The sequence below is a fragment of the Orbicella faveolata genome, unplaced genomic scaffold (assembly GCF_042242905.1).
Source record: "Orbicella faveolata isolate gen_17 unplaced genomic scaffold, um_ofav_v1 contig_47, whole genome shotgun sequence".
Classification (NCBI taxonomy): domain Eukaryota; kingdom Metazoa; phylum Cnidaria; class Anthozoa; order Scleractinia; family Merulinidae; genus Orbicella; species Orbicella faveolata.
The window spans coordinates 23731237-23757500 of NW_028301577.1; the positions used below are offsets into that span (position 1 = coordinate 23731237).

Sequence of the window (26264 nt, forward strand, 5' to 3'; positions counted from 1 at the left end):
TTCCATGACGACTCATAAACAACTAAACCAATATGGCCGACAGAAACGCGCGTTTTGATTGGTCAAGAAATCTTCGACTTCTTGAAAGCCAAACTTTCTTACGGTGACTTATCTGGCGATCGGGCTGCAATATATGAGTTCTATCCGACGCGTTTTGCGGTCCTTTAACGATCGCACTTTCCTAGCAATGAAAAAAGTGTAAAGAAATCATCCAGTGAAACTATTTCAACCCTAAAATCATGGGCGACCGCGAAAATTCACCTTGATAATGGCTGCTAAGTGGCAAACGTTAACAACAACAAGATGTTATCGGCTGATGTCACATGCAAATTGCGGTTACGTTCGCAATTTGATTCCCAGTGAACAATATTTTCGAACATTATCTGATTGCTAAGATGTCAGTATCTTCTTCCAGCGAAAATCTCGACGAAATAACGGAAGGCAACTTGGTAAGTGCATTTAATAAGTTCACAGTGTTACGGAAACCACTTTCTTGAGGTAATAAACTTCAATGTCTGGCCCATTTGCTTTATACACTAATTACCTATCTCGATCTGAGGATGTTTAAGCTCGCATAGCATTTTCAATTTTAACTTTGCAAAGAAATCTGCCTTTTTTTGATGTCGTGACACTCTTTGAATCATGAGATAATTTGCACGGTTTTAAGGACTTCCCCCTATAGTCGTCCTTCTTTCTTGTCTTTCAGGAATATTTATTGCTCGAAGATGAAGGATTTGTGGATTTCTTTAACTCTTTCTTAGCATTACCGGTAAGTTTCATTGCAGTTATGCAGTTAAGGAAAATGTCTATGTTAATTTGGATTCTCGAGCACACTACATACCCACACTAGCTGCACTATATTGAACATATAACTTGTTTTGAAGGCTGCATCAACAAAAAAGAGAGTTTACAAGGGGTAGCTAATAGAGTGAGTCTGAAGGTGGACGTCAGAGTTGGACAAGTGTTTTCATAAAATTATTCGTGTCTATCAATGATATAATTATTAGGCTCTGAATTACCAGCCACTGTTCGGAAAAATATGCTACGCCTAAGGGAAGGACCTTCGGGAGCCAGGCCTAAGAGAGTGGCAGAAATGAGCCTGTGTATTAATTATATGCCAAAACAACATGATCAGGTGTTTCAATAGGGACCAGACACTGAGAAAATTGACTGGCAGTAAGGATGTTTTTGACCACCTGGTTTGACCATCTGGTGAAAAGTTTTTCTTATAAAGATTAGTTCAGTTCTGACTAATAGCTTTGTCTGCCTGTAAAATTAAACCAGTTGCCTAGATTACTGTAAACATTAATGAAACCATTAAAGATTGTAGCGCAGCCAGGATGAGACATAATTAAAAATTACAATTAAAAATGTTCGCTGGTTAAAAAGTTTCAAAGAGAACATGAGCTTTTGGCTGTTGATCTACAGCCTTTGACAGATAAAAATGGAATGCAAAGGGATAAGATATAGGCCAAAAAAGGCGAGATAAAAATAACAAGAAGAGCAAAAGCAAAGTAAAAATGTGTAAATTAGGTGACTATTGTTTAAAAAGAATACTGTACTGGTTTGGAATTGGCTTAGACTTCTTGTCAGCATGCTTGGTAGCAGAGGTGTGCCAAGCCTCCAAAGTTTTTCTAATGCAAAAAGAGCCTTTGTCAATGACACTAGGGTTATCAAAATCTATGTGATGGTCGAATGACCACGCATGTTTTGCAATGTTTGATCCATTAGCACATTTTTTGACATTCCTGATATGTTCTTTCTTGAAACCCCCTGCATGATAGACACTATGACTGTGAAATTTGACATCATCTGCTTATCAGATGAGCAAAAACTCTTGTTCCCTCAAATATTAGACCACAACACGATATATGTAGTTGTCAGGACCCACCTTATAAGGCCTGAAGGTTTCAAAATGATTTGCCCCAATCCCTCCCCCAATCACTCAAGGATTAGAGAGAGATCATCTTCACTGCACCAATCCCGCACGCTTGAGTTCAATACCATGTGACAGTATCCTCGTGATCAAATAATTCGGAGTAAAAGTTTGAACCACATGTATTTAAGGGTGCATTCCTTTGGAATGATCCAGATTGGGATCAGTGATCCAAGATCACTTGGATCATGGTGCACCAAAACAACCAACAAATCTGTACCCAGCGTAGATTCATCGGCTCCTTTGAAGCAGCATGATCTGAGTGATCAGTGATCGTGATTCTGATCCTGGTCCTGCCAAAGGAATGCATGCACCCTATGATTAAATCCTTCTTGACTTTAGACTTGAGTCTTTTTGTTTGACCCAGCCTTTATAAATAAAGGAGGGATGGCACAAATGTGCCTTCTCAGGGGAAGATCCAGGATTTTCCAAGGGGTGGGGGTGGCTAGTACCTTGCAGCTGCAAAATAAATGGTGCATGCTCCCAAAATGTTGCAATTTGAGAATTGGAACCAATTTGAAAACCATTTCACTAAAAACACAAGCAATGCCACCAAGTAAAAAATATTACAATGAGGTACCTGTCCAGAGAAATTTGTTGTTTTGCTTCTCCACAATGGGAGTGGCTAGCCACCCAATAACCCCCCCCCCCCCCCCACAAATCTGCCCCTGCTTCTGTGCTTGCAAATTAGTAGCCAACTGTTACTTGAATATTCTACTTCAAATGGAAGTCTGTGAGTGAGGGCATTGAGAGTTCAGCTGTAATCTAACCCCATAGCTAATTTGTATTTAAATTTTCTTGTAGTGCTTTGCAGCACGCCTCCACTACAACAGTGAGCTTGAAGTCTTTGAGGAATTTATCGAAAAGATAGCTGATGATGTTGGTAAAGGGGATGCAAAGGCTGCCTCTCAGCTCCGTCAGTTTACGCACTTCAAAGGAACAATATACAATGTGGCTGATAACCAGTCACGCATAGGTTATTATGTTACCATACTTGATAAAGTCCAGGGGCTTGAGTTTGTAAAGAAGTGCAGGCTGCCGCTATTCTTGAGAAGTGAACTTTATGCTGAATACAAACTGTCCAAGCACTTGTCTGCAGTGCAGGTGAGTGTCAGACATATCTTGTCATCATCATTATTGTCATCGTCGTCATCATCATCATCATCACTATCATCATCATCATCATTGTAATCATCATCCCCTATCATCGTACAGTAGGCGCTGCTGTGGTTTAAATTATTTTGTTTCTAGTATGACATTTTTAATTTTACAGTATTTGAACTCCTTTGTCATACGTTTTTCAATTAAAGTGCTTTTGTATAATAAATAAAGAACTATGTAGACAGTAGTAAATATTGACTAATGTTTGTGATTCCCCATGCTTTGAATGGTGTTTTTGCTTATATTTACGTTTTCTTGGAGCTCAAGTTGCCGTTTGTTTTTTCTAGACAGTGTTTTACAAGAGGAAATTTTGACAGAAAATGAAAGAATGTAATGCGTTTACCAACGCGCGCGCAGACATTCTTCTCTGATAAATATGTGAAGAACGCGCGCGGAATGTTAGTACTTCGAGTTGTACTGTACATGTACCACACGTACCTGTTCAAGCATCGATTCGCTAGATAACATCTTTGTTCATCTTTCTCCTTTGCAGGAGTCGTTCTTTCGTGGCCTTTATTCAGAAAGCTCAGACGAAGATGATGACAGCGGGGTAGAGGAACCTAATGTTTTCCACCCAGGAGGTCGGAGTCGAAGCGTTGTCAGTTTCAATCTCACCCCTTCCTTGGGCGAAGCACAATCCACAGATGGAGAGGCTGAGAACGACAATGAGGGTCATATGTATCTTCCTACGAACGTGAGGTCAATTGAAGAAACATTTGACGCGTGGCATGAGTCGTTTAAGCGTCCTGAAAGTCGTACAAGCTTGTTCAGTAGTGGCGGTGGCTCGCCCTATCCGCTCACTCCACAGATTATGGGAGATGACGAATCCGCAGACACTCGGTCAAGCTCTAGCTGCTACAGTGCGCAGGAGAGTGACGTTTCTGTTCCAAATGACGCTAGGCCTGCCTCGCGCTTGAGCGTTGTTAGTGACAATACTGACAAAACGTTGAGTCCTGAGCCTAGATCTCGAGTTAGTTCAGCCGGTAGTCACACGTTAGTCTTAGAAACTGGTAGTCAGACTGGCTCACTCCAGGAGGGGTTTAATATTAGTGATCAGAATTCTGAAAGGAGTAAAGATCCTCTAGGTGCAGATGAAATGACGCGCAGTTTGTCTTCAGCTTTGAGCTTTATTACTGAGCACGGGCAAGTGAAAGGGAACTCCACCCCACTGGAAAGATTGGTTGATGAACCAGCTTCAGATGAACAGCAAGACTTACCTTCAAGAGAAGAACTGGAAGGTAACAATCTATACACTAGCAAAGAAGAGTCTATGGTGAAATCCCAAATAACTCTAGAACAAGACTATTTTCTCTCAAGGGAGGAAGTAAAAGAGAATGGTCAGTGTACTAACAAAGAAGAAACTCTGGTGGACTCGGAAGGAATTGTAAAACAAGAAGACTTACCTTCAAGCAAAGAAGTGGCAGATAATGTTACAACTGTGAGCGAGGAGGAATCTATCGCGGAATCCAAGCCAGTTACTAAAGGTGACAATATTGTAGAGAACACTTCAATCGAAAGCGCAGAGACAGAGCGAAAGAATTATGATACTGGGATAAGTGAAGAGCCGTTACCACCCGTTAATGAGGTTCAAGTAAGTGAAATAGATGAACGTTTACAGGAGCTCTCAAATGAAGGCAAAGTGCCGAGTATTAATGTGGAAATTATGTGTAGTGATGATGGAGCGATGGAAAGGGGAAATGCTTTTTCTAACACCTCTGTTGATTCGGCTGAATCTGTGAAGGAGGAAACCAGCGAATCAATTCCCGTAGACGAACCACACGAAGAATTGTCTGAGGCAACTGAAGATTTGTCCAACCCAGAAGAAACGAGTGTGTCTGTTTCAGACGCTGTTGATAATTCTGGCGCGGTAGTAGGTGCTGGGGGTCAAGACGAAGAAAAACAAGAAATTCAAACATTACAGGAAGACGAGGAAAAGTCGAGTGCTTCTGAACAGGGAGATTGTCTTCATTGTAAAAATGTTGCAAAACAGAAGAATGCCGTTCCGATTAAGGCTGTGGATGATACGCCTAAAGGAGATAACAGCTTAAACGATGAAGATTCAAAACAGTCAAAATTATTAGATTTAAGCTCCGAAACTGGAGAGACAACCTCGGTTGAAGAGCACAGTATACAGAAGAGCACCGAAAATGAAAGCATTGCCGAAGAGACAGGGAACCGTGGAGTATCAACATCAACAGAACTGGGGCATGACTCTGAACTTAAAGCTGAAACAAGCACGTTTTCGATTCGCGAAGAAGACGATAACGAAGAAGAAACAGAGGAGAAGGACAACGAATCTGAAGTGCAAGATTCCCACGGAGACATGGTCGAAGACAAAGAACCAAAAGAAGACGATGATGATGAAGGCGGTTACACAACGGAAGCAAGTGCGACAACACTGCAAGGAATTCGCGGCGTGTTTGGCAAAAAACACCGTTGCAGCACGGCTGCTACATCGGTTGGTTTCGACACAGGAGAAGCAGAGTCGGCTTTCAGCGAGGACGGGTCAGAAATGGAAGACAAACCATACGATTTGGCGATGAAGGAAGGTTTCGATTCATTTAAGGAGTTTCTTTTGGAGACGAGTGGCGAAAAACTGTTGCAGTTCTGGTTGGAAGTAGAATGTGGGAGGTACTTGGAACATGACGACGAGAGAAACAGGTACAAAACTTTTGCAATCCAGTTTGGAACTCCCAGGATCCCTTTTCACCTTATTTCCCAATTGGTTATTCCAGGGATGGGTTGTTCAAAAGCCCAGTTAGGCTAACCCAGGATTAGCGAGAATTCTGATTCCAGATTTATGGCACAGTTGTGGCCGCGAGGTTTTCTTTTATAGTGTTGGTCCTTCAGTTTCGAGTCTGAATAATCTAAAACGTACACAAGACATAAGCAGTGCAAACATTTTTATACAAAAAGAACTTTTAATCCTGGTTTAGCGTTAGCCGCCTTTCGAACAACCCGGCCTTGGGTTGTAGTTACCAGAGAAATTTGCGTCCGATAGCCAGTGGCTAGTAAATTTTGCAGTCGGGCTACAGGAGTCTGTACTTCACTTTCAAGTGAAGTTTCTTGGAAAATTTGGAGGACATTTTTTAGTAAATCCAAATAACATATTGAAGGATGTCAGAGATGAGATTTCTGGGGGCTACTGAAAATCATTCGGGCTAGTTAACAATTAGACTCGTAGCCCGCAAGGGCTAGGGGTTATTAAATAGCCCATGAGGCTAAGGCGAATGGGCTATTGACCCGTGGTCCTTGAGGGCGAAGGGTCTAATTGTTTTAGTATCACCCAACTAGTCGGACAGAAAAGGCAATAATAAAGTTAGCAAATGCAAGTTGAGGAAATATCTATTTGGGAATAAAACGAAAGAAAGCGTCACGCTCGATGACGCCAATTTCGCTACTCGTAGCCAATTAAAAGGCAGGATTTGCATTAGTCCACTAGTTGGGTGATACTAATACGTCGTAGTTACAGCTTGTTGTAAAGGGCAAGCCAATAACTTGGGTTTTCTTTTTGCTTCCTGTGCTGTATAGTTGCATTATTTTACTGATAAACTCCTTTCATCGACGCCTTCAGATTAGTGCAGTGTCTACGAGACAAGTTTTGGAGAAGTGGAGGTATTTACGAGTTTTCCGCCGGTACAAAATCAAGACTGAACATGGTCGATGGATCGACGTTAACTTACGAAAGATTATTTGTTATTCAGCCTAATGTTCTTGAACCTCTTTTAAGTTATTGGTAAGTTCGGTTTTCATTTTCGTTTCAAAGTCAGCTTCTAGCTAAGGGCGCTAATTAATTCCTTTGCAAACCTTGTTCGCGGTGGCCTCATGGTTAGTGCGCTCGACTCGCAATCGAGCGGTCCGGGTTCGAACTCTGGCCGGGGTCATTGTGTTGTGTACTTGGGCAGGACACAGTGCCTCGCTCCACCCAGGTGTACAAATGGGTACCGGCGAATTTAATGCAGGGTGTAGCCGTGCGATGGACTAGCATCCCATCCAGGGGGGAGTAGAAATAGACCTCGTCGCTTCATGCTACGGAAACTGGAGATAAGCGCCGGCCTTACGGGCCACTTGGCTCGTATGCAGACTTTACTAAGAACGTTGTTCAATGCCTTTCATTGTCTTACAGGTGTATACGGTTTACAATGCATCAGCAACGCCGTTCTCACTGCCGCGACCTAGAGTACAACCGGCTGTTAAAAGAAAGGCCAAAGTCGTGCGTGAAACGAGAAAACGCTCTTGCAAATCTGCCTCAAGTTCCCGCTCACATGGGTCTGTCCCAGGTCCTCCCGAGCAAAACAATGGCTCCCAGACCCCAAACTAGTGGTGCCCAGAAGACGGGCATTCAGCACCAGACTTCCCGGCTTCAAGTACGCGCCAAGTCTGCTCATCCGAGGCTACTTCAAGCTACCAAGTACATGCATACAAATGCAAACACAAAACAACTGCAGGTAGGCACCAAGGAGAGGGGATTGGAAACAGGCGCGGACCATCTTATTTAATGCTTCATATTTTGTTATCTGGCTGTGTTCTAGTTATTTTTTGTGAGTGCGGTGGTGGGCAATCTTTCTTTCTCCTCTTTTCATCTTTACTTTTTGGCAATAATTCTGTTTTGTCCTTAAGTCAATGTACACGCACCATTTTTCGAAGTCCTGGAAAGCTACTCGTCCGATGGATAGCATTATCGGCACTTTAAGCAAGTCGAACATGACAGCTTCTGTACGTTGGTGGACATTCTACCACTGAGCCACAGGGAAACTTTTGAGAGTTAAGCCATTTGTTGAATTTGTTCCCGCAGTTATCCTTCAAATGTTTTCCAATTTCCTTTTTTTTAGAACATCATTGCCCCTGTGAAGACAGGTTATGGGTTCGAGCAGCCTCCAGCGCCTTCCTTTCCTGTTGAACCGGAGCCAGACTACCTACCTACCGTTAGGCTGTTTATCAACCCTGTCCCCTCCCCTGATAGTAAGATTCAGAGAATGATGAGGTAAGTGACATAATTGTTAGAGGAAGGTTATGTCGTCCTCGATACAGCTTCCTCTCATCTCAATTGCTCATTATTCCAAGTTCTTTCAGTTTCACCGCAATGAATCACAAAAAATGATTTTTTTTCCCGTTTCTTGTTTTATTTACACAAACCTCCATAGGACGTTACACCAAACTGCAGTATTCGTTGACGGTTCCACGCCGACTTCTGTCGAGGAGACTGGGTCCAAGTCTGGCGCCATGTTGGATTCGTTAATCCAAGGACTGATTTATGAACGGCAGACTGGGAACTACTTCAACGCGTTTTTACAAAACTCAGGAAATGAGGTACTGTAGACCAGCAGTTGATGAAGGAGTCAAATTGTGGATTAAAACCAGTTGTCTGACAGCAACTGGGCAGTTTCTTTGTTTGGTACTGTTTATTATGCTGTACAAAGTGACGGTGCTTTTTTCAGTCTGTGGATAAAACCCTAGTGTGTGATCATTCAAACGAAAGCTAATGAACGGTATGTTCATGTGGTACTGTTTATTATGCTGCGCAAGGTGGTTTTAACTTTTAAGTCTGTTGATCAAACCCTAGGGTGTGACCAGTCAAATGAAAGCTTGCACACAGCACGTTAATGTGTTTTTAACTTTTCAGTCCCTGGATGAAATCGCAGTTTCTAACCATTCCCCCAAGAAAGATGAGGAAAGGGGGTCACTAGCTTTTTTTTCGTTTTTCTGTAACTTTTGCTGATTTTGTTGTTTCACTGTAGTTATGGATGAACTGCCTGGCGTTTTGGAAATCCCTCCAAGAGTACAACGCATATTTCTTCGCTGACTCGCTTAATCCTTCTCTGCTATCTAGAAAGGCGCGGGTACGTATCAACGTTTTGTGTCCTCTCATTTTCTCAATTTTTAAATTCCATCAAAAAATTAACTCGTCTCTGTAAGAGAAAGATATATTCGCAATACAAAACTCGAAATTTTCTTGGGCTAGTTAGCCCGTAAAACCAATTCGTAAAATTTCTCTAAAAGGTAGGAGACTCTAATATTAGTTGACACCTTTGAGCGTTCTGATTAAAGAACTTTTTTAAGTACACTCTGCACAAATGCTAAACACTATTAAAAATGGCGAAGGACTGACGTTCATTGAAGATATGAAGGCTCATTTTGTGTGTGTTCCACAGACAATGTATGCTAATTTTGTGGTGTCCGGAAGCGCACAGGATGTTCACGTGCACAGGGACATTCAGCTGCAAGTCCATAAAGAACTGGAGCCCCCGTATGAGGAGCTCTTTGATGCCGTCGAGGAGCATGTTCTACACTCGCTTTTGGAACCCTGGAATCTGCTTATCACGCACGAAAAAGAATCGTATGGGCATGAGGTGAGATTTTAACTCTAAATTTTCTATCATATAAAGCTGCTTAGTCTTGTCTTCTGGAAGAGACTTGAACCTTTTTTTCCCTTCACACACTAGGTACCCACTGAACAAAGGTTGAGGCATATTGAAATCAAACTGATGACTAGAATGAGACAAAGTGTTATTCAGACTCATGGCGGGGTAAGAGACAAAGTTACTTTCTAGATACAAGCCTAAATGTAAGTCTAAGTGTCTAAATAAAAGAAAGTGGAATGGGTTAATATGTGTGCGAAAGGAATGTCAAGCTAAGAGGAGCCGCCGAACATTTGATTGACGGTAACGAAAAACGCGTTTGTCGGTTGAGCTTTGAATTTTAGAGCCCGCATGTTATTGAAAGGCGCAGTAATAAACCGCTTCAAATGTAGGAAGAACGCATGGATCGAAAGTCCGTCTTTTTTCCTCTTACTGATTATGAGGCATAGGGAATGGTTATCACGAATCCCATGTTCTTTCTCAGCTTGGTAATGCCGAAGATGATCACGAGAAAGAAAGGATTTCAGTAGAAGAAGCCAACAGACCCGCTCCTGTACCCAAGGACGGAATCACTTTCGAAGCGCTCATTAGAAACAGAGACGAAGTAGAACATTTCAAAGAATTTCTCAACAAGAAGCATGCTAGAGGTAAAGGGAGATGTTAAATAAAAAATTGTGTAATGATGAATGTTTATGGGTGGTCGATTCGCTTAGCTACAACTAGCTAGTTTTCAGGACTGCTACTTGAAAAGAAAGAAAGAAACATTTCAAGTTAACATAAAAGGCTTAAAAATCCCAACTGACGGGAGACAGACCAGTTGGCTATTTACACGCATGGCCGAGGAGTTGAACTAAGGTCCTACCAAGAAGCAACTCCAGCTTAGTGGTCAGAGCGGGACTTGAACCCGTGACTTCCGGGTTTAAGTCCAGCGCCCTAACCACTCGGCCACGCTGACTCCCAGTAGAATACAAGACAGCTGTGACTAGCCAGACCTGAGCGTCCGTATTGTGGAAGTGTCCATATTAGTAAAGGTTATATGAATTTCACCGGCTGGTGGGACCAAGTGACCTCTCCGTAAAATGCAATCTTGTTCCCAGGGTCTCTCGGGAAAAAGAGAAGCCATGGGAACGAGGTTCCAAACGTAACATAGAGGTTTCCATATCATGGAGGTTACCAATGTTCCTTCGACAATTTATGCCGCAGTGATATTTGTGATAAGCACTTGTGAATCTAACCTGTTCGACGCTCTCGGTCAGTGGGGACGATCGAAAAAGCGGCCGGTCGACGAGCAGGGTCTGGGAGAGAAAAAAAAGAGGTTTTCTCCCTTTTCTCTCCCAAACCCGCTCGTCGCTCATCCGCATTTTCGATCTTCCACACTGACCGAGAGCTTGGGATAGGCTATCGAGAATCATGTGAGAGTAAGAGCAAAACTACTCTTCAAAAGTTTATTAAATTCGTTCTTGTACATCTCTTTGTATAAAAAAAAAATAAGAAAAAATAAATAAGAAAACAGCAAACAGAAAAAAACAATTAACACCTTCGCATGTTGTAGGTATCAAAGATTTGATGGCTTGGACAGACATGGAAACATTTCACCGTGTTCCCCGCTTCATGGCAGAGAAGCGGGACAAGAAAGCTAGAGAGATTCGTGACAGCTGGCTGGGTAAAAAATACTTCTTTGGACCTGACAGCCCTGCTACCAGAGAGGGAAGAAACTTAGTAAGTTTCTCGCGATTGGAAAGTTTAGTTTGCTGTAGTTTTGGTTTTACTATGTTTATAATTAGCAAGAACGCATTATCTTCCCGTTAAGTGGCAATTACATTGATTTTCTATTATCTCTGTAGATAATGAACTTAAATGGAGGCCGTCCCATCAAAGAGAGACCCCAGTCTCCCGTCATTCTTGAAAGCCAAAAGTTCGTTCGCGCGCGAATTGAGCGCCGTTGGTTGATGTTGTTCAAACAAACGACAGAGTTCTTAGAAAGACAAAAACCGCGCACGGCTGGTGTGCCAGAAATGGTGGAGGATATCATGCTAAAGAGACGGCTACAGAGAAGCGAAGCTGCTTGGAAGGTAAAACTATGCATATGTGAGTGGTAAACCTGCTCCGAATGAAGTTAAGGCGCAGTAATGACCCCCCCCCCCCCCCATGTCCTTTGTAACCCATCTCCTAGTGTACCACAGCTGTTTCGTTTTACCTCTTTTGTTTTTGTATGTATTGTTATTTAGCTCGGGCCCTCGACGATCGGGGTACAATTTTCATGAAATCTGTCCTTTCTTCCTGGAAAAGCTACATTATTGTAACACAGCATTCCAATTAAAGTGTCTTGTTTCTCCATTGAAGATTCTGAATAGCAGATGGGTCTCATCGTCACGTGATGTGGTGGCGTTACGTCAAACACTTCTCAATCCCAGCAGCTGTAGCGAGTTCACTGCGTTTGTGGCAGTGAAAGGTGACACGCTGGAGAGCAATGTTCACTTCTGGCTTGAGGTGCAGAAGTTCAAGGTAAAGATACCTTATGTACCTTAAAATCTACGATGCTGAAGGGCAAGCGCAGGAACACCAAAAACAACGAAAAGTCAAGCTTGGCAGATTGAAACCGCTTTCTCTTGGAATTTGGAGGCTCTCATTTTTTTTGTCCTCCAGGATGTAGCCTACAGTGCGAGCGTTACTTTGTAACGGAACGCTCAATAGACCAGGTTTTTGATGCCGTCATCTTGGATTGTAATTGGATGGTTGACCTGTAGAAGGTTGGGGCGGAGGGCGGGGGGTCCCGCGGCAAATTTTCCCCTCGCCCCAACCCTCTACAGTTGCGAAAGATGGCGTCCTAATACGAAAATGTGCGCTCGCACGGCAGAAATACACCTGCACTGCAGGCTATCCAGCATGGTTGATTTTGTATCATGTGACCGTTTGATGCAAAACGCCCATTACTCTCGGGCAGGTGACTTAAAAGAAGTACACTTATGGTATACTTAATTATTAGTGAAAGAAATTGCCCCCCAGTGGAAGAAAAACCTGAAAGAAATAGCTTGTTGTATCTACTTTAGTAAAAACAAATAAGTTGCACCGTTTTTAACGTACATTTAGCTTGGTAGTACATCGTCAATAGTCACGATGTTGCGTCACGCAAACCATGAACATTTTTTCTCATATTTAACAGGATTTGTGTCACGCACATGCCCAACCAGCGTTGATCCAGCGTAAAGTACAGACCATTGTGGACTGCTTCCTGAACTCGGCGATTGCTCCTGAATTACAGATCGATATTCCTATTGAGATGGCGGACAAGTTGATGGAGAGACTGTCAGGGAGGAGTCCCTCGCTACACCCGTATGTGTTCAGAGAAGCACAGGTAACGGAATCAAACGAGTATATGCTCCTCTGTCCTGTAGAGAGAGCACTGTAACAGAGTTTGCTTAATGCATACAAGTAGGAAATTTGGAACAAACAAACACAAGAGCTTTTTTGCTAACGAGTACATTACTTGCAAAAAATTTTGGACGATTTTAATTTCGGACAAAAAAGTATGTCCGATAATAAAACCGTCCTAAATTTTTAAGCGACCGAAATATTTATAGTATTTTTACAGCTATGTTCCAGCGAAGTGTCCGAAATTGTTGTCCGAAAATTGTCCGAAATCATGAAATAGAAAGTGTCCGAAAATTAAATGTCCGAAATAAAACGTCATGTAAGCCGGTGAAGATCGCTTTGCTCTTGCAGCTTGATACATGTAATGTTTTTGATCAAGTTTTGACATCTTCATGACATCTTTTTGACAACTTACTGATCACTCTCGTTTCAAATGGCAAATCAAAATGCGAGAACTGCGAAAGGCAGAGATGCCAAGCTCCACATTGGTTTTCTAGCAATTAACCTCTGCCTGCCACAGTTCTTTCGGTTTGATTTGCTTCTTTTGACCGAAGCCCTCAGAAAGTTAACAAATGTTAATCCCTGTTCTACAAATCAAACAACCATTTTTGGGTTTCCTGTGGTCACTTACTGTTTTAAACTTCTCTAAAAACGCACGCCGAAAATACGTGAATAGCAATGTCCGCTCTGCAAGCATTGAACGTGCGTTCAGTTATCTTCGCTCCCTTTCAGATGACCGTGTTTCGAGTTTTGTTTAACCACTGGAAGGAGTTCGTGACCCACCGGAGTAAGATACCCGAGGGCGAAGACCCGCGGGAACACTTTGCCGAAATGCTTCGAAGACACCGGGCTGACAGCAAGTCCAAGAAAGAAGCCAGTGAGCGCCGGAGGATGGCGCGACTGAGCGCCGAGAGAAAGAAGAAAGAAAAGGAAGAACGGGAAAAGAAGCGCATTGAAGATCTCGCGAGGTCAGTGAATAAGTATAGTTACTGGATTATAACTAATATCGGTGTTCCAAATAGGTCCGCGGGCTGTGTGGCACTGTGTCGATAGTTCAAAAATTACACATTGGAAACAAAATTATGCCCCAAAAGTCAAATTATTAGCAGATATATCTAAATCAGATTCTATTTAGTGGACCGATCGGTTTCAGAACTCGCTCAAGCTAAATCTGTGACGCCAGACATCCAAAATGCCCAGAATTTGGTCATTTCACGTTGTTGTTTTGCATAAGACGGCAACGAAATTTACAAAGATTTACAACGCACGTGAACAGCCATTGTTTTGCCCATTAAAACTTTTGTTTGTTGTATTCTCGTTGCCGTCGTGGTGTGCTTAAGGTCCCTTTTCAAAATGCAATTTCCGTGCGACTTGTCTCCCGAAAAAGAAAAGAAAAGAAAAGAAAAATTGGAAAGATGTTCAGAAGATTGAAGATGGAAAGCATGCGAAATTTACAGCGTCGAAAACGAACACTCAGTTACGTAAAGTGATGTTGCATTTTTTTTTTTTTAATTTACGAATAGGGCAAGGGTAGAGTAAAGTCCTGTCCAAATGGGATAAGAGTTGCGACCAAACACAATCAAACTTAGTTTGGTGACCAAACATGTTGATGTTGTACTGAGTGGCCATATGGTATCAAACATGTTTGATCACCGTCCAAACGAACAAAATGTTTTACAGTGTTTGACCAAATTATTAGCAGATATATCTAAATCAGATTCTATTTAGTGGACCGATCGGTTTCAGAACTCGCTCAAGCTAAATCTGTGACGCCAGACATCCAAAATGCCCAGAATTTGGTCATTTCACGTTGTTGTTTTGCATAAGACGGCAACGAAATTTACAAAGATTTACAACGCACGTGAACAGCCATTGTTTTGCCCATTAAAACTTTTGTTTGTTGTATTCTCGTTGCCGTCGTGGTGTGCTTAAGGTCCCTTTTCAAAATGCAATTTCCGTGCGACTTGTCTCCCGAAAAAGAAAAGAAAAGAAAAGAAAAATTGGAAAGATGTTCAGAAGATTGAAGATGGAAAGCATGCGAAATTTACAGCGTCGAAAACGAACACTCAGTTACGTAAAGTGATGTTGCATTTTTTTTTTTTTAATTTACGAATAGGGCAAGGGTAGAGTAAAGTCCTGTCCAAATGGGATAAGAGTTGCGACCAAACACAATCAAACTTAGTTTGGTGACCAAACATGTTGATGTTGTACTGAGTGGCCATATGGTATCAAACATGTTTGATCACCGTCCAAACGAACAAAATGTTTTACAGTGTTTGACCAAATGTTTGTGAATGTCGACTTTCAAATTTTATCAAACACGATCAATTACGATCACACAAGGTGTGAATGGGAAAATGGTTGGTCACCAAACAATGTTTAATCGTGTTGGGTCGCCAAACATTTCCCTTTTGGACAGGGCATAAGGTTTTCACCTAGTTCACTTGTAGCTTTTTGTATTTTAGGCTTACCGCAATTACAGCTAATCTAGCTTGTAACTGTCCTACTTCGTCGCTTATCCTTGCTGCTATTGTGTTTACAGTTTGTTCAGTATGGAGACGGCTTCTATTTTTTACTCTGAGGAAGATGACCTGCGCTCTTGGGTTTACTCAAAGCACTTAGTAGAACAGGAGAGACAAGAACACGTAAAGCGCCTCAGAGATCAAGGAATTATCATCCCAGAAGAAGAACTTGTCGAGGAGAAAGGTTCGCCCCAGTTGATTTGTTTTCTATGCTCTTAATTCGAAGAAAGAGAAGAGGAGAAAGTTTTTCGTGCACATATGAAATGTTCAATCAGACTTCTGTGGAATTTGTAGAAAACTCGAGACACTAGATGAAACAAAAAATGCGAGATACAATTAGAAAATTCGAGATGCGACATAAAAAGAATGCGAGGTGCGAGATAGAAAAGTGGTAGATGTGAAAAAGAAAATGCGAGATACGAGATAGACAATGCAACATGGGAGATAAAAAAAAAGAGATAAATATATGCGCGAAAATATGCTGGGATATTTGTTCGCGGACATTATCTGTTCCGAGAAGCGAACAGTTTTCCGAGAGCGAAACTAGAGCGAAACTGTGACCTTCGAGGAACAGATAACGTCCAAGGACAAATATTTAACGTCAAATGAGGGCTATTGTATTTATTATCCTTCAAATATTTTTCGCAAATTGAAAATTAGGGAATATCACTCGGATATTAACCAGTTTTGACCAATCGCGTGCGAGCGAAAATATTTAATGGATTTTAAGAGATGATATTATCCCCATTACTGATCGCGTCTTTGTTATTTTTTGTAGAGGAAACAAAGAGCAGACGCTCGCGCGTCTCAATGGCGAAATCCTCCACTTTGGGAAAGAAAGGTATGAAATAATCATCCACCCTTTCAGTCCCAATTTCAAAATTTAAATTCTTCCTTTCGATTTGTATAAACTATTCTTATCGTCAGTTCTGAGAATTTTATGATATTTGCCATATTCCTAGTTGGTGAGTTCTCTTTTCTCTTCCCCTGTTTACTTGATAGTGTGTTGGTATTGTAACGAGAAATTTGAGTTTGGAAAGCTTTGATGTACTGTTGTAAGCATTGGAATGACCAGAGGGTATCTGTCGATAAATTGTTAAACAAAAGCTGTCTGCTTCTCGCTCAGCTTGCCTCGGAATTTGAATTATTGGATCCTTCTTAATTAAAAAGCAAGAGCCTCCAGTGGTGGCAAAAAAAAAACGTTTGAAGTGTTTTTTAATTTTTTTTTCTTAGTCTCTGACACAGCAAGTGACAAGAAAAGTAGTGAAGGTGAGAATAGCTGAACGGCAAAACACAGCAAAATGTTCCAACGACATACATTTAGATACAGTTGAATTAAAGAAGAAAGCCGGGTAATATTCCATTTTCCGTGTAAGACAGGCGTTTCACTTCTCGTGTTCATTCCATTCGTAGCGAAAACATTCCATTCTGATGACGTAGCGCTACAGTGATCGTTGAGTGTCTCTGATTGGTTAGTACTTGCGCGCCAAAATTCATGAACGAGCCTCGCGTACGCACCAATCAGAAACCGCACCGACTTTTGTACGGTTACGTCATCAATATGGAATTTTTCGGTTCAAATCCTAGACGCCTTTACTGATGAGATGAATGGAGCCCTCAGAAAAAAAGAAACACCTTTCAAACAGGATTTGAAAAGCTCAAGAGCAAAAGCGTAAATATATAAACTAGCCAGCCCGTGTCAGTTATCGAATTTAAAATCTATAATTCCTTCCCTTTATTTGTTACCTCAACCTGATACTATGATATTAATTTTTCAGGCTCTTCTCGGATTCCCCAAGCAAAACTCGGAAGCATGAAAAAGAACGTAGTTGGTCAGCTGTCTCCAACCTTGGTCAGGCGCGGTTCTGGTGTATCCTCGACTCAGTCCGCCATGACGCGCCGTAATTCAGGCGTGTCACTGGCGTTGTCTCGTAAAGACGAGAAAATGAGTATGGCAACGATGGGCAAGGACGAGAAAGGCCTAGAAAAAGGAGAAGAAAAAATTCCCGCTTTAAAGGATACCCAAGTCGAGCAGAAAAACGAGACGAAAAGTTCCGAGATTCAAGTTATTCCTATAGCTTCACCTGAGACTTTACAACCTTTGAACGAAGGGAAGCTGTTACCGCAGCGCTCTAGCAGTTCGAAGCGACTTCTGCCGGGCAAACAGCCGGCAAAATCCGCTGGGAAGAAACGCGTTCCATTGGACGCCATTTCCTGTATCAGTGACTATAGCGTTTTGAGTAACATCGACTTCCAACCACGAAACATGCCGTCCGGCAAACAAAGCCACCAAGAAGGGACCTCTTTACTTACATCCAAATCTCTGAAAGACTTTACAAATTCTCCTGAAGGTAAGATTGAGATGAGCTCAATGTTAGGCTGTCCACAGATCCTCTATTTTGTCTTGAGTTCGTCGAAGTGTAAGCTGCAGGGGATTTGACAAAGCCCGAACGCAAGGGGGTGGCCCAATGAAAAGGCCGCTTCCGCACGTACGAGAAAAAAACACACTCCCCCCAAAAGTTAACGTCTGTGTACAGACTGGCTCAATGTAAGTTTTCGCGCGTGGCTGGCTCTACGTGTGTATGCGAAACTCCCAACAATGATTTTGCGATAGAAGTTTCACGATAGGAGTCCTTTGGCTATCTTTCTTGTTTGACTATTTAAAATGGTAAATACAGTTCATCTTCCTATCTACGGTCGCTTAACGCACAGTTTTGACTTCTGTTATTCAGGTGCTCAGCTGTCGATGCCGTTACCGCTGGTCAGAATCACTTCAGCTTCGCACATTGCAAAGTCCGACACCGACGGCTCAATCGGGGATCCATCGCCACTGTATTACAAGCCACGTCCGCTGACCCAGAGCCTCAAGAAATTACCCATCAGAGCGCGCAGTAGAAAAGGACTGACACTTGCTAAAGAAGACATACAGATAAAACCAGACGTGATAGTGAACTAATGTAAACCACTTAACTTAGGTCGTGTTCCACTTGGATCAACCGTTTCAACCGCAACCGGTACGCGGTTTGGGTTGATACGGTTCGGTTGAAACGCGGTAACTCCTGGGAATCGCCTTCAGCGAGCTACAATAACGCGACGTAATCACGCAAGCGCTTTTTCAACCGTTTCAACATGGTTTCAGGCCGGTTGAAAAAGTTGATCAACCAAATCAACCGAAAACGGGTTTTCTCCAATACAACGCAAAAAAAAAACAACCAACCAGAAACGGTTGAACCCAATGGAACACGATCTTAGTACATATGATTTTTTTTGTCATTATTATTCAGGTGAAAAAGCTCATTCGAGGCTCTCTAATGAAGGTGGTTGACAAGGCCAAAACGAAAACGGGAAGCGAAGGCCAGCTTCCGTTTTTCTTTAACTTTTTTTCGCACAGAGTATAGCCATCTTTACGATAGCCACTAAGATTGTTTCCATAAAAGCCATACAGTCAACGGTATCAGCAAACTATTTTGCCCCTTCAGAGATCTTGTGCTCCATTCTGAAAAAAATTCACCTGGTTAAAGTGAATGTTGCCTATTTTATTCATAGGCAAGCCTTCTTGGCACTGCGGAGAACCTAGAACGAGCTGTATCGAAATTTACTTGTAGGAAGAACAGAATGCTTTTTTATGGACTGTCTAATATATTGTAGAATTTTATGTTCGACATGAATTTTATTTATTAATGATACTGCACGAATTATTTTAGAAGTGAGCCTCACCAATAAGATTGGATGTAGAGTCGATTTTTTTTAAGAATGACTGGCAACATAGTTGTAATACCAGGAAATTTCGTCATAAATAAAGACACTGGTATTTCTGATACAGGTTGTTACAAATTGATATGTTTTTTCCTTTGAAAATTGCAATTGACCAATTGAATGCAATTGAATGGTAGGTATTTTAAAAGTAAAATGCTTCAGAAAACATTTTTTTGTGTGGTTTATTGGGCTGATTTGTTTCGAAGTGTTGCAAAAATCAAGATCATGTCTTCAGGCCTTTTTGTACTTTATTTGGGATCTCAGATAATTTCAGATTTCAACCAGGTTATTCAACTTCTTTTTTATTATCTCAATTGACTAAGGATAAATTGATAAAAAAAAGTAATTTACTCGATGAAAACAAACCATATAGAGCTGATAACTGAAATTAAATGAGGTAAAAATAAATAACTACAAATAAAGTCAAACGTTTGTAGCTGTTGGTCAATTTCACTAACCACAAACATTGGAAGTTATCTATACTCTAACCTGGGATTCTGTGAAATGTCTAGCTCCCCATTCTTCTTTAAAAAGCTGTTTGTTCAGTATTACAAGAGAACTGGGCTTGCTCTAACGATCAAGAATTTCTTCGAATTTTATAAGTGTGACAGCATTTCATTCTAAAAAAAAAAGTGATTGTATTGTGGTTGACAGCTGGGAGACGGATTCTTCGACTGATTCCAGGCCCAAAGTTGTCACATCGAGTATGTAAAGATCACCACTGAAAGTGTTAGAGCCCATTCTTGGGTTATCCTGACAAAAGCTTGTGTTCCAAGAAGAAAACATAGGCAAGCAAGGCGTGCAAGAGTGTTTTTTTCTTTTTTTGTGAATTAGAAGCCCCTGGAGGCCTACTGTAGGTAGCAACACTCAGTGGACTCTCAACAGTTATGATAAGGTTGATCCAACAAGTTTGTTTGGTTACGATGTACAGCAAAAAATGTGATGTGAATTATGGTATCAACCCTACTCTTATCAAGGTTTGATTTTAATCGATCAGCGGGTTTGTTTATTAGAATAAGAACTACATGGAAATGTTCTCAGCAAGACAGTTTGAATATCGAAGCACCCTCACAGAATGCTGGGGGGTACCCCTGAAATGGACTAGTATCCCATCCAGTGGGGGGGGGGGGGGTAGCCAAACTCCTTGACACTTGTGCTTGAAAGGTTTTACTTTTTTATGTCTTCGCCTTCATTTGTCTTAAGTGGGATTTTTAATTGCTAAGCCAAGGAGCCTTACCTTGCGCCTTTGAACGAAATAAAGAATTGCTGAAACGAATATCCCCGGCCATGCGCAGTTATTCTCTTTTCTTTTATCTCGTCAAAGCCCGCGTATACTTTTTATCGTGCGTAGATACGTCGTGCAAAAATATCCTACATGTACCATCATGGATGCTTGTCCAACATCAAATCACTTCGGCCGAATTTTGAGCGATTTGATTTCGGGGCTTCATGGAATCTTCGTTCGCTGGACCACGTGAGTCTAACACTTCTGGCAACTCCACGGCTCCATCTCCATCGTTTTCCCGCGTTTTTAAGCGCGGGAAAGTTAACTAAGAGCACTTAGAATCAAGGAAAGAAACAACTATAAACTGACTTCTGGTCTGTAGATTAGACTCGTACCGCCTGGTTGCCTGATCCGCACTTGTACTTAGCGTGGATGTGACCTCCTCGTGATCAGGAGGAGGTCCGCTAAGTACAAGTGCGGATCAGGCAACCAGGCGTTACGAGTCTAATCCACTGGCTTGCAACCTTAAGAAATACTATGCATTGAAAATCGGTTACAGCACGAAGGCAGCTTGCTCTCAAAGCGCAACTGCAGTGATCTGCATAAATAAGCAGGAATTTAAGACCGCGGAAACTCTCAAACTTTTAGGGCTAACAATAGATTCCAGATTAAATTTTTCTGAACATGTAAACTCAGCGTGCAAGAAGGCCAGTCAAAGAATTGCTGTCTTCATGCGACTTAGGAATCTAATCGCTATCAAGGCTAAACTCCAACTATATAAGACAGCTGTGTTACCTTACCCTAGACACTGACAGCTAGTGTGGCATTTTTGTAGAGCTAGTGACTTGCGCAAATTTGAACGATTACAAGAAAGAGGTTTGAGGGCAGTCACGGTGTACAATGAAAAACAAGCTAGTTATTCTCAAATAATGGAAAGGACCAAGCTGCGAACCTTGATAACAGACGTTTGCAGGACATTTGTCTTCTTACATATAAAGTTAAACATGGACTACGCCCGATCACTGTTTGCAATATTTTTAATGAACATAGCTCCAGGTACAATTTGAGGCAATCTGATTTTTTTCACTCCTAAGTATAACTCTGTAACGTACGGTAGGCAATAACTGCGATATTTAGGACCCAAATTATGGGGAGAACTGTTTAGGGATGACAGATCAGCCAATACACTTAATTAGTTTATAAGGCGCATTCGTGTGCAAAGATCTAGCTATGGATACATTACTTATAGCTTTATATTAAAAATATTTTAGACTGCATTTTGTATTGTTCATATGTTAGTGTAGATATTTTAGTCTTCTCTCTTTTGCATTTTGTACTGGTCTGTGTCCCCTTATTAGTTAAGTATGGGTTTCTTCAAGACTACATGGTTTAACACTTTCATAAATTATTGATACCATTCAGTTCAGCTTTCCGTTCTGTACAAATTAACAACGTAAATGATCAAATCATCGCCAGCCACATTTTATAAATTGAAATAGTTGTAACAGTCCTGACGAAATTTTCAGAAAGGATAGTTAGTCTCCAAATGCGAATTTTCGTTGACGTTCTCGTCGTGGTTCCTTAACTTTACTGTAAAGCCCGTGCCAAACGATGAGAGCTGACGACAGTTCATGATCACAATATCGTTCTCGTTTGGCCTGAAACTCTAATACACTCTCACCAACTCTTATGGGATCTCGTAGGCTATCATCAACTATGATAGTGCTCAAATTTTTCATAAGAGTAGATGAGAGGAGAGTTTTCACTGCTTTGGACCAAGTTGATGATAGTCGATGAGAGTTGGCAAACACTCTCACGAGAGTCAACTCTCATCAACTGTCATCCTTGTTTGGCACGGGTTTAAGCTGATATCCTACTTCCTACTTCGTAACTTTCTATCCCTGGACATTATTGTCCCGGGAGAGACAAACTGGTCTGGATGCAGGGCATCCTTTAAAACCTCCGGCTCTGATAAGTTTGGTCTAAGGGCAATGGGGGCACTTTGTTGGGTTCTAGTATGCGTTGTCGGCCAGGCAACGAAACTTCCCTCTTCCACTTCTCCAGAATATGTGGGGAATTCCGGCCATGGTTCCACTTTGCCTTTTGAAACCACTTCCTGAACCATTACCGCGACTCAATCTGTGTTAAGTGCACGACCATGTACTTGCGTTTGGGCAGTCAAAACTCCTCGACAAACCAGCCTCTTGCTTTTATCTAAAAGTATGAATTGAAATGAGTGAATTTCTCAAAAAAAATGCTAAGTATAGCTACAGAAAAAGACAGTAGTTTCCTATTGGTGTCACATTAACTCTGACAAACCAACCAGATTACAAGGAAAAAAAAAAGATTAAGTCAAAAAATTTCGTTACAAAGTTATGAAGTTACAAACAACACGATAAATATGACGTGTTTCCACATCAAATACCAATTCTATTGTCGTTCTGTCTATGGAATAGTTTTTTCCTTTTGTTTTTTTTTTGTATGGCCATGCATATGAATGAAACATACCTTCACTACCAACAGTGGAAGTGTTGGGTTCCTTGTGAGGTGGCGTGCCAGATTCATTTCCTGGATTACTGTCTGAACCTAAATGGACGAATAAAATTTCTTGAAATTAACAAATCAATGCTTCATCCAAATTAACGATACTAATATGGCTTCTAGAGAATTCAATCTTCTTTTGTTAATATGTAAGGTAAAGTGCCAGTGTACCAACCCAGATTGTTTAATTTATTTCTTAGTCGCATTTCAGGCTTTCCAAATGTAATTCAACTGCAAGAAAAAAACGCTATCAAATCGGAACAATGTACTAGAACAACTTATGCGAGTAACTTTGGTCAATTTTGAAATAAATTGTTGACACGTTTAGGTTAGTAATTTTCTGCGAATGTGCTTTCAATGTAAGGCACTTATGAGCTGGACTTTAAAAGTTAGCTGAATAATTTCAGACATAAATACCTGATTTCTGAGATTTTCTCTTCCTCTTTTGCTTTCCTTCTTTCTGCGACTTCGTTGCAGCCTCTTCTGCCATCTGTGTTTTGCCTGTTATTCAAATATTGTCAACACCAAAGATACGTTATCAAATACTCTCTAAGTCAACAATCGTTTAAACTACAATGTTGCTTTCACTTACTTAATTTCTTCACCATGGTGGAGACTACATAATTGGTGAATGTAGCGTTCTTTGCGAGATCTGACATTTGTGGAGAGAAAAGTCTCTCTGGAGTAGCCCCACTGTACCCCAGCCAAACTGAAGGGCAGCCCAATTAATCAAGTTTTTGCATCTGTTGACCAATGAAGCAAAGTTTTAATTTGACTAATACGCAATAACTTGGAACTGTATGTGAAGTTTTAAACAAACACATAACCATTTTCTTAAAGTTATAACCTACCAGCTTCTATACTCTATATGCTCTATACCGACACAAATAATCAGGATAAAATTTGAAGCATAACAATAGTTCGTATTTGGCTTTGTACTTATAGGAAAGCTGAGTGCTCAGTTGCTTAATCACTATCTTCCGCTACATTTCAAATTTACGAAAAGTTCACCAGCAGGATGCCTAAAATGCGTGTAATTAGTTATCAGGAAAAAAAGGATCCAAGAAAATTTTATTCCCGCGCAGTCTGACCTTCAGAGTGTTTCAGTGAGTATTGAATACGAAGCTGGGTGTGACATACGTACGTTAGTATGTATATTGGCAACAATCTTTCCAATGAGCCGTTGCCTTGGAATCCAAGCCAAGTCTGCTGGGTCAGCAGAGTTTTCCTTGTCTGCTTCTTTTCTCAGCCTCTCTTTTTCCGCAGTCGTTAACTGGCGCTAGGCAATATTGGCTTCCTTTTGGACTATGCCAGGTCCTTGGCCGTCAGCTAACAACTTGAGAGCTTAAAAAAACATAGGCACGCAAGGCGTGCAAGAGTTATTTTTTTGTGAACTATAAGTCTCGGAGATAGGAGCATTCATGGAACTGTTTACAGTACTGATTTCGTTGATTTGACAAGTTTTTTTGGTTGCGATGTACAGCAAGAAAGAAACTGGGAGTTTACGATGTACATACGATGTTACATTGGTAATGGTAAGATAACTAAATCGTAAGGCCCTGTTCGCACTAAGACGAAAATTTGAGTTTAGCGTTTGCAAAAAAACTGAAAATTTTGTAATCACCAATTTTTTGTTTTCGTAATCCTGTTCGCACATGAAGATGCGAAATTTTTTTTTAAGTGACGGATGTCACTTAGTAATTTGATCAATTTACCATCAAGATGTCGTGACATGTCGTAAAGGGGAAGGTTTCATACTTGGCGTTTTTTCTCTTTGTTCCCTTTTTCGTGTTTTCTGTGCTTCCAGTAGCTGCAGCAGTCGTCTGATCTTCAGTGGATGTTACGGATGTGAATGCTGTGTTCAGCGGATGTGGATGCATTGTGAATCCTCTCGAGTTGGCTGCGATGGAAACTGTAAGAAGTGCTACTGTTGCGTAGCGATTTGGGAATCGTAATAACTTTGATTACCCTGATCTTGATCTTCGTAGCATTGCGAGCCATAATAATTGAAGTACCATGGATCGATGTTGCTTCTGTGCGGATGCATCTAGCTCAATTAAAATGGCGGGAAGTCATACGGTCACGTTCGCTTCGTAATCCATATGTTGCGAAATTTGATGACCCAATGACGGATGGATGTCAAGGAACAAAGGTTTTTCTCGCCTGACAAAATTTTTACAGCCTCCAAAGCTAGTCGACGGAATCTTTGAAATTTTGGTGGGTTCAAAAGATCGTTCGCACTAGAAATGGCTGCGTGTTGACAGATTTTTTGGCAAATCAAACAAAATTTCGCGTAGTGCGAACAGGCCCTAAGCCATAAAATGTTTGACTGAACAAATTACAGTAATCTGACACGTCTCCAGATTAATGTAGATACCATCTTATTTTCTAACAGGCAATTTTATTCGTTCTTTGATACAACCCACACTGTGATTGGTCTGACACGCGCACATGCATAACTCCCTCACTCACCAATCACTTAGCCCTTCCCCTGGGGGGGAGGGGTGGACTCCTTTATATGGGTTATATAGGTCTGTGCGGCCCCGAAGGGTATGGTTTTTCAGTCGTTTTGGGTAAATAGAGTATCGATTTTAGCTGATTTGGGCCATTTTGGTCATAAATAGGGTACGGTTTTTGCACTCTAGCCTTGATATGGGTATGCTTTAAGAAGAAGCCACTTTTTCATCATTATCGAAAAGAAAATCAACAAAAGCCCTTCACAAATTTATATGTTTACGGTAATTTAACATTGGTTTGAACTAGGGAGCTAATTATAACGCAGGTCTGAAACATGGTTTTGATTTGAGAATCAGGTCGTAAATAGGGTTTCGAATTTTTGGTCAGGTCATAAATAGGGTAAGGAATATCGCAGATTTTGGTCATAAATAGGGCAAGGGTTTTGGGAAGCGGGCCGCACACCTCCAACCAATTTTTCTGGGAGTACCCCCTCGGGAGCCCTTCCAGCCCCCAAGAGGAATTTTTGCCCAAAAATACTCAAGTTAAGAGAACTTTTCGCATTTTATACGAGTCGTAAGTTTACCCTTTTTACACAACACAACGCAACAACACTACTTCACCGAAAATTGAAAGAAAGAGAAAAAAACCTCTCTGACACGTTGAAAGTCTGATTTAATTAAATTGCACTTTAACTTGGTGCCACACAGTCTTCAAAGAACATTTGAACAGTTTTCATACTTTTTACCTTTAAAAATACCGGACTGAAAAGAATGTCATAAAATGCCCATCATATAAAAATATTAAACTGCCACTGCAGAGACGTAAAAACACTCTAGAAATGAAAGCTTCTTTTTTGTTTAACCTGGGAACAATAGCTGATAACTTGTAAGCTCTAATTGAATTTACTCCCATATGAAAAACGTAAGTGTTGAGTT

At 41.2% G+C, this 26264-nt stretch overlaps 1 protein-coding gene and 1 pseudogene across 2 annotated transcripts in view; one reads left to right on the top strand and one right to left on the bottom strand.

Moving 5' to 3' along the window:
- Nucleotides 1–86: 86 nt before the first annotated feature.
- Nucleotides 87–19542, top strand: LOC110061077 (uncharacterized). The gene is made up of 22 exons (XM_089278969.1): nt 87–449; nt 707–769; nt 2741–3040; nt 3591–5758; nt 6672–6833; nt 7224–7545; nt 7930–8081; nt 8242–8407; nt 8836–8937; nt 9250–9447; nt 9541–9624; nt 9941–10103; nt 11009–11175; nt 11301–11528; nt 11800–11961; nt 12620–12811; nt 13561–13796; nt 15371–15534; nt 16129–16191; nt 16584–16619; nt 17129–17701; nt 18083–19542. The coding sequence occupies exons 1-22, from the start codon at nt 396–398 to the stop codon at nt 18304–18306; spliced, it is 5979 nt and encodes a 1992-aa protein (XP_089135095.1). The 5' UTR covers nt 87–395; the 3' UTR covers nt 18307–19542.
- Nucleotides 19543–21350: 1808 nt separating this feature from the next.
- LOC110060932 (uncharacterized) overlaps nt 21351–26264 on the bottom strand; it is a 20753-nt pseudogene continuing 15839 nt past the window's right edge. Inside the window, exons 4-8 of the transcript XR_016204183.1 lie at nt 24017–24216; nt 23465–23615; nt 23290–23373; nt 22840–22917; nt 21351–22545 (exon numbers count right to left, since the gene is read on the bottom strand). The product of XR_016204183.1 is annotated as an uncharacterized LOC110060932 (transcript). The remainder of the gene's footprint in view (nt 22546–22839; nt 22918–23289; nt 23374–23464; nt 23616–24016; nt 24217–26264) is intronic.

Excerpts from the sequence above, each read along its gene's own strand:
- LOC110061077 (XM_089278969.1), top strand. The coding sequence starts at position 396 with ATGTCAGTATCTTCTTCCAGCGAAAATCTCGACGAAATAACGGAAGGC. Across the intron at positions 450-706 it reads AAATAACGGAAGGCAACTTG|GAATATTTATTGCTCGAAGA; the intron begins GTAAGTGCATTT and ends CTTGTCTTTCAG. Across the intron at positions 16,192-16,583 it reads CTCCACTTTGGGAAAGAAAG|TCTCTGACACAGCAAGTGAC; the intron begins GTATGAAATAAT and ends TTTTTTTCTTAG.